The following is an 11,300-nucleotide window of genomic DNA, read 5'->3' on the forward strand; positions in this document are numbered from 1 at the left end:
GATCAAATGATTTTGTAGTGTATTGTATGGAGTCCCACAGGGTTCCAGTTTAGGGTCAATAAAACTGATGTTAATTATGAGAGACGTGTGGGCCTATGTACAACATTTAATGAGTTAAGAGGGCTCATCAGAAAAAGAAAAAGAAAAAAAAACACAACAACCCAAAACGTCAGATAGTAAAGGTAAACTGCCATTTGCCTTTCAAATAGCTGGGAAGATTCAACAGCAGAACAAATGATAAATATATGATGCACAGATGAACTACTTCCAATCATGTTTATTCAAAATATATGCCTCACTTGTACAGGCACATTCATATCACCGTTTAAAAGCTCAGGTGGGTGAGAAACCAGCCCAAATGGTTTTGTAGCAATTACAGACTGACGGTTTATCTTATATTATTTATTTATTGTCCCTCCAAATGTGACAAAAAACAAAATGTGGGTGAGACATGATTAGAGCATACAACAAGAGTCTGTCAGTGGCTTGTCTTAAACGTGGCCCTTTGCTAACCTTGCTAACAAACACTGGACTTAGACTGTCCCCAATCTCAGCTCTATACATACATTTACATTTAAGACATTAAGCAGACACCCTTATCTAAAGCCACTCACAAAAGTGCTTTACTGTTTCCTCCAAAAAATACCCTTAGCTAGTTTACATAGACTTGGATCCAAAAGATACCTCTAAGCTTAGATACTACTAAACACAAAAGTCAGTATGGAGACCACAGTACTCAACATACTCTACTCTTTGTCCAAGTACTCTGGAAAAGGTGGGTCTTTATTCAGTGTTTGAAGAAAGCTGGCGACTCCGCCGTTCGGACACCCAGGGGAAGTCTGTTCTACCACTTCGGTACCAGGACAGAAAAAATCCTTTCCGTGGATTTTCCGTGGATTTTGAAGGGTGGTTGGTCAAGCCGAGCCATACTTTAAGCTAAAAGGGCTCTTGGTACAGATTTGCTTTTGACCATTGAATCAAGTACGGAGGGCCTGTTTGGCACAGACAAATCTAGGAGTTACTGTAGTCCATAAACCCAAAAATAAAGTTCTCTGAATGATGGAGCAGACATTTTGAGAACCTTAAAGCATTTTTTTAGCATAGTATCATTTCAAATTTCAAAAAGGTTGAACCCAGCTGATGTACCAAATCTAAATCTTTACTACAAATGCTAACATATATTCAAGCAAATATGGGCATGTATTTACCAAAATGAGATGGAGGTGACTATCTAAGCACAGTGTTTGTTAGAAATGTTAGCCTAGCATCTATCACTGAAAAAAAAGAAGCACATTAACATGTGCATGTCTTGGCTGACTGAAAAATACATCTGTCCTAAGTGAAAAATTGTGTTCATTAGTTGTTCTTTTTTGCTGAACTGTCCCTTAAACATGGACATCATGGACAACTCATGTAAAAATGGTCTTGAATATTTAAACATTCTAGACGTATGTTCGTGTTAGCGTCTATGTCCTTTGAGAGCTTTACAGTTAAGGTTTAACACTTAAAGCAGTCATGTTTTGTAACGCAGGCCTGAGCACAGGCACTGTGGGTTGAAGCCTTTTAAAGGGGAGAGGGGGGAGACAGACAAAAAACGAGAGACTTCTCTGTGAGAGCAGGAAGTGTGTCTGTGGTTTGAGTCGAGCAGCTGCATTAAAGCGATCTTATGCCGACGAGCAAACTGGCTTTCACAGAGTTTCATAAACAGTATGACACACTCAATAGAGAGATTGATGAAAATACTGTATTTGATTTTGACGTTTCCCAACATTCTGCACAGTATTTGAGAAGATACAGGAATGACAGGACCCTGTAATGACATGTGGATATGATTGCACATACTCATAAACACATGACCCTTAACTCCAGACATTTAACACAGCAGCACGACGGAGGCCCACAGAGAGCCCAATTACGCATCTTTTCTCTTGATGATGAGAGGACCCACGTTGTCTCCAGTCTCCTCGTTGTGTTTGGTGTGTGCACCATCGCAGTAGGGGAACTGTCGAGAAGTCAAGGGAAAAAATAAATAAATAAAAAAAATAAAAAGTTACAACCCAACTCTAGACAAAACATTACCTTAAGTGTCTTGGCTAGTTGTGGATCTGTTCGTGATGGAGCTTGGAGTAGGACAGTTTTAGCTTTTTTCAACACACAGCAAAGAAACGATTCTTTATGAGCACAATGGACAGTGTAAGCAATTGTAGATCTTCTACACTCTTAAAAAGAACCTGCAAAATGTTCTTTAAGCAAAGCCATAGAAGAACCATTTAAAATAAATACATTTATTTATAAATATAAAAAATAAATAATTTATATATATTACCCAAGGACTATGCTGCAATGCCACATTCAATGATGAAGCTCTTAATAAATAATGATCAGACATAATGGGAGCTGTGCTATTCAATGTTTTTCTGCTGATGCTGATTAAGCAAACATTTAGAGGCTAAAGGCTGAAACTGGAACCAAATTGACCTGGACTGCAATATAGAGAATTGCAATTGACGTAACTACTAAAAGAGCCCTATGTCTATAATAGGAATATTAATGCAGTAATATGAATATGCAGATATTTGGTAAATAACCTTTAAATCTAATTTTGTAAAAAAGGTTCTTCACACAAAAACCTCTTTTACAAAAGTGGTTCTACGGCATTGATTAAAGAACCATTAGAAGCACCTTAATTTTAAGCATGTACAATAAAACTTCAGCAATAACTCCTACAGTTCATATCTGTCTGAAGAGTGAGATACACCTGCTCAAACCAAGAAGGTCTTTCAGAACATCATGCATCAAATGTGTTAGATCGGCACTGTATCTGATCTAGTGTTGCTGTGAATGTTTTCAGTCGTATCTTGGTCTCCACATCATTTTGCCTCAATTTTGTCTTGATCTTAAGTTGAGGAGGACTCTTAACTTTCCCTGGAGACCAGTCAAGAGCAAGGCCTCCTTGTAATGGTGTGCGAGGTACAAGCCTAGGCAACTTGAGGCGCCGTAAGCAACTGTCTGAACTTGTACATATTTCTTTACACGAGATTCCAGTTTGATCCAGCCTCGACTGTGGGGGCGGTGGAGATCCTTAACTCCTTCAAAAGGATGCCCTGAGTGTGTTTAGTCAGTGAAATCCAGAATGGAGAGAAGCACAGCAGAGAGAAGTGAAGCTGGGAGCCCTGGCATCTTTGTCATTGCGGCAATAACTTCTTTTACCCCACTTGTAACCTCTGGTAGTCACACCATTTAGCTCAATGCATTGTTAAATGGTCTAAAACTTAAAGCCTTGCCCCTCATTGACAGTTTTGCTTCCTGAGAGCAAAGCTATGTAAAGTGGCTGCACGTTTTAAACCAGAAGCATCTACTGCACAATGTGGAGCACACTCCAGTGTACCAGCTGCAAATAACATGCACCGACGAGAGCTGCTTACATTTAGAACCTGAAAAAAAAAAAAAAAAAAAAAAAAAAAAAGCTCTCGCAAATGTTCTACTTCTCTTTTTCGCAAAGAGAAGCAGAAAAGTTCCACTTCACTGCCGTGCTGGGTGGCTTCTGGCATTACACGCTTCAGTCAGCCTAATTTATGGGTTCATGTTTTAGGGTTCAATTATATACAGCTTCAACTTATAGACTTTTTATACTTCTTACATACCAACACCTTCTCTGCCACCATGATGTGGCACTGCAACAGCCCAAATATCAACACTACATTTACACATCAATCATGTCATCTCAACAGCTACACATTTTATTGTATGCACTCTAACAGAAAGATGGACACAAAACGTCTGTAGCCTCACCATCTAGCATAATGTCTCTATTACAGTGGTCTCAGCCTTGTTTTAGATTCAACTACTATGAAGCCTCTACTTGTCCTAGACTAAAACAAACTGTCTAGACTACAGCCGTTGACCCAGGCGGTCCTGTTCATTGATCTAGATCAGGTAAACTTAGACTAGGCATTCATCTCCATGGCAATAACAATTAAATAATAATGCAGGACAACGAGTCAATCTGCGGACATCAACAATAATCAGAAAATGATTTATAACAATGAGAACATCCTTGTATTCCCACATTTTACAACAGCCAGTTTAAAATCTGCACTAATAAGATAATACACCAATATAAACCTATTATGTTTTACCTTTAGATTCACTTATGAGTAATAAAACTCAAATTAAGCAACACAACATGAATAAATTATTCTTATTCTTTTTCTGAGTTGGTCTGCTGGTTATTTATTATTATTATTATTATTATTATTATTATTATTATTAATTGATTTAATTTGATATACATACATATATACACAGACACATACACAGACACACACACAGACACACATTTAGAAAAGGCCGAAACTGGGACCAAATATACTGAGACTGCAATATACAGAATTAAATATACATAACTAATAAAATAGCCCCATGTATATTATAGAATGATAATGTGAATAAAATGCAGATATTTTAGCATATTAGTCCAGCACCACCAAAATCTAATATAATCACATCTGAATATGTTTTCAGTGTAGATAACATTTTACACAATGATCTGCCCAAACTGCCATGGTCCTGGTATCATTGGGCATCTCCATATTTTATTTTGCTCTATTTTGTTCTGCAAAATATCAGAATTACATTTAAATAAAAAAACAGTTAATTCTTCTTTAAACTTAGTAATTCACACTACTTCACAGTTCTGATTCAGCACACACAGTAGTAAACCTTCCCTGCACCTTAATACCCACAATGCCCTCCCACCGCACAACCCACCTTCTTAGACCTCCAGCAGCGGCAGTAGACGGCTTTCTTGCCAATGTCCTCGATGTCGAAGCTGTGCACCACTTTGGCGCTGTCTTTGTTGTGCTCCAGGTTCACCTTGCCCTTTGAGCAGCTCTGGCTACTGAAGTATCTGGTGAGCAGGTAGGTGCCCAAAGCCGCAGCCACTGCAACAGGAACGACGATGGTCAGGTGATCTGCAAACGCACACACCAGCAGGGCCTCTGATATCCATCCCAGACTCTATCAGAAAACTACTAATAGTGAAGCACCTACCTTATAACAGGTTATTGATTATTATAATAGTGCTACTGTTACAATGACCATGTTAAAACACTGAAAAATTGCATTTACATATCGGATTTAGATATGTACATAATTTCAACAACACATTCATTAGAGAAGGCACATTTCTAATCGGCCAATAGCAGCAGAAGAAGCTGGCTTAACAAATCTATTCTGAAACAGTCACACACTCTCACTATGATGTGATGTCAGCTGTGTGTAATTTCCTGAGGCTTAGTCGAGTGTTTGAGTAGTTTAAGTATGATAGTCTACTGTTAGATGCTTATATTAGGCACTGATGAGCTGAAGAGCTTCAATTAAAAACAGATTTTATTAGCGTAGCGTAGTAGAAAAACAGTGATTTCATTGCCATCACTAATACTCATGAATTATCATTTCACATTCATTTAGTTTACTTACTTTTGGAGACAACTGTGCTAATGTAATATATTTTACACATGTTTAAATGAGGCACACATTTGAATTTTATTCAGTATACTCTTACCACTAACATCCTCTACCACTTCTAATAATACTACCCTTGCTAGTGCTATTAATAACTACTAATAGCAATCATACTACTACTTCTACCACCACCAATAATACCACCACGTTACATCAAATATAAATGTTTTATTTAAAGTGATCAGCTGTAAATCAAACTTGACTTCTGTTTTCTTCTGGACCTTTATCAGAGGTCAGTGTCTGACCACAAAACCACAATGAGCTGGACATTACTGGCCTGTGGACTGTTTAGAATCAGTTTATTATATGAGGACTGTATTTCAGCCTTGGTATTAGGCATCATCATGAATGTTAAGAGTAAAAAAAAAAAAATCATTTCATCATTTATATTTTATGACCTTCAATGCCATATTTGTGGCTAAACCTTTTCTATTTGGTTAGCACCTTTGCCTACGGCAGCTAATATTATCTAGACCCAACAGGACAGGAGCAATAGCCACGAACTGGCTTCCAACACATGACTCTCTGAGCCTCAGCCAAGTGCTTTGACCGCTGGCCTGTACTCGACAGAAAGCAAATATCCATTATGTAAAAGCACCACATGTTGCTCAGTATAATTACTTATTACTATTTTGCTGTTACTATAAATTACAACAGTTAAGATTTACAATGTCATCTCCGACAACCTCCCAAACAGAACTAGAGCACTACTTCATGCATATGAATGCTATTTAAACTGGTTTCTACTGCAGTCTTTTAGTTATACTGAAATGCAGTTTAGCTGCATATTGAAAATACTGCATGTTAACAAAACTACTTTCTCACATCAATGTGCAGTAAAATAACAGGTGACTATGTTTCAGAATTGGACAAAAACTTATGTTCCATGTGATTAAGAGTGAGCCAGGAATATGTACCCTACATCTTCAGCTCACTTGCCCATTACCCATCGTTTACCTGACCAGCCTGACTAGCAGTAGCCGGTGATGGATTTAAATGGTTCTAATGAGTGACTGTTTACAGGTAGACCAGTGTGTGACCTCGGTACGTTACGTACGTTAGCTCTTCTCCATTATTGAGAACCTACTAGCGAAGCTACACTTCCAATCAGAGAATTCAGCTTCTTTAAAGGGCATTCATTGCTCACACAGATCTTCAGCTTTGCACAAACAGCTTGTATAAAGACATATGAGCTTAATGTCCAGTGTCTGCTAGAGGGGTGTAAAGTCCCCCAGCGTTGGCCTGTGAAGCAGTGGAACTGTGTTCTCTAAAGTGATGGAGCTCCAGCTAGTTCCTTTGGGATAAGCTAGAGCAAAGAACTTACCATAGAATGTTACTACCTGACCTCACCTGTAAGGGGTTAAAATCAATCAAATCCTTACAGCAATGTTCATCACATACCAAACAGTGGTGTCAGCCTGCCTGTGTTAAGAACGACTTGGCCATGACCTGCGTGCACCGCAGTGCAGGCTGCTGCACTGTAAAGATTAACTCGTGATTTGATTAAAGGAGCAAGAGGGACCTGCCTTTCTTTACCCGCACACAATCTACAAACTCATACACCGGTATGAACCGGTATGTTCTGCGGAGCAACTAACAACAGTGACAGTGCCGTAAATCTAGCATAAAATGCTTTCTGTTTTGACTATGGTATGTGGGCCTTTGTGGGTCAAAAGTCACAAGAAATCTGCGATAGGTTCAGCCATTAGCTACTGCGCTGGTTTAGAGTAGTACAGGTACGCTGGTGGGATATCAGGAAATGCTAAGTTAGTACTTATGGAGTTTTACACTGATCAGGTATAACAATTAAAGCTCTGACCTGTTAGAGCATGGCCTCCACAAGACCTGAAAGTATTCTGTGACACCAAGGCATTAGCTGCAGATGCTTTAAGTCCTGTAAGTTGTGAGGTGTGGCCTCCATGGATCTCATCAACCACAGCCCTGCCATATTTACTGGGTGAATAAGATTTGTTTAAAGGTTATGAATTATAACAAAAAAAATATTTAAAATACATTTAAATTTAAAAAAAATGTAGAAATACATTTATAAAATTGCGTATTGAGTATCCACAGAAATTACAATGACAAGACATCTATGGTGAGAACTGTTAAATAATACATTTTAAGTTATTATTTGATTATAATGGAGTAGATTTGATTGGATATAAGCAACCTTCATCACTCAAATTTCCAATATACTCTTATCAGCACCCTAAAAATTCCCACACAGTGTTCACAATTGGAAGGAAACACAGTAAGAATGGACTCAGTACTGGACACTGTGCATAGATTACCACCAACAACCACATTGATAAAGCTAGAATTGATGAACTGATTATTTACACTAGTTGCTTCTCTGTTATTTCCCTACTGGTCATTCTAGCTCATGCTCACCTCCTCAACACGGGGACACGGCCTGAGCTCCAGAAGCTTTAAGAGATTTGCAATCGGAAAAGTACACTGAGAGCTGAGAACACATCCAGTGGCCTAGGGCCTAGGGCCACTGCTGCAGAACTGGCAAGGAGGGCAGAAATGTGGATTTTTTAACCCGTCACACTTAGCTAAATAACTAAAGCTCTATTGGTTGCATAGGGAGTTTGTCTGTGCATTGACCAGGCTGCAGATCAGCAGAGCACTTCACATCACGTACAGAGAGACTCCAGCACTGTGAGCTTGCCTGCTTGTTCCAGTTTTCTATTCACCCTTAACAGATGAGGCAGGTAAAATGTGCTTAATGGCTGCAAGCGAACTTCACCCTCGTGTTATGCACGGTTATGAAATACCTAGCTTAGTGTAGGTAAACAGAATTACACAGATTAAGCTTCTCACTCTCTTTGGATGGACACAGAAAAACAAACAATGGGTATACTTGTGGCTTTAGCTACTTAAACCCAAGTGTATGGTATTTGATTCATGTTCTTTTAAGACTTCTGCTACATCAGAGTGATAATTAATGATCTTATTTAGGTATAAATTAACATAGAAATATTATATTAAAAACTATATAAATATAATAAATATAATAATATGTATATAATTAACTTACTATACATTTTCTGCTCCCTGCTGGATTATTTTTTATACAGAAAGTTTTTGAGTACAATTGTAAATGCATTTACATTTGTATGAGGTGTTTTATATGTTTTATTAAAAAAATAAAATAAAACATATTTACATTTCTGATGTAGCTAGCTAGCTATTTAAATTCCAAATACGATACAAAATAAAAGTCCTATTTGCGAAGCGTTGTTTATATTTTTAAATAATCTGCTAGGTTTAATAAAATACTCCAGTATTAAAGAATAATGTTGACAATTATCTGAAGGCTTTTAGAGGTTAATTAAATTAAACTAATTAAACAAACCGTGACTACTTTTAGCACTTAAAACGTCTTAAGACGGTATTCAGTAGTCGCAGCTAGTGTAAACACACGCCTCTCTCTGAGGCTCACTGCGGTTAAATACGGTAGCTATACTGGCTGGTTTAACTGGGTGTTTTGGGAGGAGAGGGTAGCTGAAGGTAGAGTAGCTCGCACCAGGTGCTGTGTTATATGTTATTAGCCAGCTTAACGTTGGACCATGCGTCTCGCTGTTGCTAACAGCTCCCAATCAGCCCAAGAAAGCCTTACCTTTAGAGACCCTGATCCCAGAGACCCCCGCCGGGCTGGTCAGACTTGAAAGCGCTGACAGCTGCAGCGGCATGTTGCTGGTTTGAGGTGAACTGGGTGAACTGGGCGATAAGAGATTTAGCAGTCCGCTGCTCTACAAGGTCGCCCGGATCGCTCCCTCTGACAGATTGTAAACTAGAACCGCAACGTCATCGCCGAGTTGACCAATCAGCTGAAAGCTCGGCTGGCCTGCTTACGCATGAAGACGCTGGGCGGGGCCAAGAGCACCGGTTGCGTAAATCTATCATTTAAAAATATATGATGTGTATATATATATATATATATGATATATGAGTTTTTTATTAACAAAAAAATCACAGAAAATCAGATGCTTTTAAGTGTGACGGAGTGGATTCATATATTATAAATAATAAACCAACGAATTACTAAAACCTTTATTCATTATAATGATGTGAATATATATATATATATATATATATATATATATATATGTGTGTGTGATTTTGAGGTTTTAGAGTTTACATATCTTTCTAAAAATATTTATCTACATTTCTTTGTAACTGAGTGTCTTGCTATCCCTTTCTGCTGTGACACTGAATTTCCCCACTGTGGGACTAATAAAGGATTATCTTATCTTATTATTATATTAAAAAATAATTAATTAAAAAAATCCTATAAAAACACTGACATTTAAAGTTAGGTTAGTATTCACATGATCTTGTTTATACTTTTTATTCATAATTAATAATTCATTATCTGTTAATTTACAAAAACTAATATAGTCCTGAACAAAGGTTTGGACACACTGGTCAAATGATACATTTTTACTGCTTTGAAAATGAGTAATTAAATGAACATATTCTCTATTTAAAAAAAAAAAATACTCAAATGTTTTACCTTTATGAGTATTGGTTCCCTTTTGATACTCTTCTGACCCAGATTGAAATAACTCCACATGATCTGCCATCGCAGAGCTCTCTCTCTCTCTCTCTCTCTCTCTCTCTCTCACATGGCTTTATTTGTGTGAGAGATATTCAGTTTATTGCATCAATGGATCTTAAAACTTTGAGAGAGCAAAATTGAATAGTGATTTTCTTATCAACCTACACATCTACATGCTGCTCTGCCTGCTCACAAAGAGGTGAAACATGAAAACACAAGCCTTGGTGTAACGCTGTGAAAGCATAAGTAAACAGTCAAGATCTAAATGGTCATTCAGAGTTTGGTGTGAAATGGATCAGTGTACAGAAACATACCACTCCTACTTTGTTACAGTGCTGGTGATAGGAACCAGAGGTCTTCATATTTACTACCTAAAACCACTGGTGAACCTGCATGTGTTCGGTGTGTGATGGTGACGGTGTAATTAGTTGTAAATCTGGGAGAAAATTAATTTAAAAAGGTCCTTAAGGACTATCTTGTCTTACTAGCCCTGTATATAGACCTGTCCACCATGAATGCTTTACAGGCAAAAATACATTAGACAAAACTTCTCCAAAATCATAATAAAAAGATCTGACAGGTATTCACAAACAGGCCATGTAAAATCATCTCTAAATCCAGCTTTCAGAGGCATTAAACACTTCCAGCATCTGGCTTCTTTCACAATTCTGCCTCAGACTACAGTTTCTGCAGAATTACTTTTTAACTCCAAAACAAAGACTTTGTTTACATCATTTATCAGTGTTAAACAGAAGCTGTGTAACTTCTTTCGAGGTTTTAGGTGGGATCAGCTGGGCCCAATTATTTCCTCAAAAGCAGACTTGTATGAACTAGCAGTGTAATTCACTTTTACTCCACTGCTGCAAAAACCAAGTCACACACTGGACAACTGTACATGTGCTTCTATTGACAAGTGGACAAAAAAAAAAAATAATTATACAAATTTTACACAAATAAAAAGGTGCTACACAAGTCTTTAATTTATGCTAAAGAAAAGCTCTTCTTGGTTCCATAAAGAACCATTATAACTGAAAACGGCTCTTTATTGAAGCAAGAATTATTTTATGGCCCAACTAAAAACAAACAAAAAACTAATTTTAAATGGTTAGTTATGCAGCTACACCAGTTACATCAACCGGATTCTGAAGCTGCTATACTCACATTTTATTATATATAGATAGATAGGCTGGGCAATACAGTAAAA

At 37.6% G+C, this 11,300-nt stretch overlaps 1 protein-coding gene across 2 annotated transcripts; it reads right to left on the minus strand.

The window, feature by feature from the left end:
* Nucleotides 1-262: 262 nt before the first annotated feature.
* On the minus strand, nucleotides 263-9,329 carry LOC140544492 (CDGSH iron-sulfur domain-containing protein 1). Of its 2 annotated transcripts, none has more exons than XM_072668081.1 (3): nucleotides 9,155-9,329; nucleotides 4,771-4,943; nucleotides 263-2,002 (listed from the first exon to the last, which is right to left on the minus strand). In XM_072668081.1, the coding sequence occupies exons 1-3, from the start codon at nucleotides 9,225-9,227 to the stop codon at nucleotides 1,913-1,915; spliced, it is 336 nt and encodes a 111-aa protein (XP_072524182.1). In that variant the 5' UTR covers nucleotides 9,228-9,329; the 3' UTR covers nucleotides 263-1,912. The 2 variants fall into 2 exon arrangements, with proteins under 2 accessions (XP_072524182.1, XP_072524173.1); XM_072668072.1 differs by having other exon boundaries at nucleotides 4,771-4,973.
* Nucleotides 9,330-11,300: the final 1,971 nt, after the last annotated feature.

Source organism: Salminus brasiliensis, chromosome 2 (assembly GCF_030463535.1).
Source record: "Salminus brasiliensis chromosome 2, fSalBra1.hap2, whole genome shotgun sequence".
In the NCBI taxonomy this organism is placed as follows: domain Eukaryota; kingdom Metazoa; phylum Chordata; class Actinopteri; order Characiformes; family Bryconidae; genus Salminus; species Salminus brasiliensis.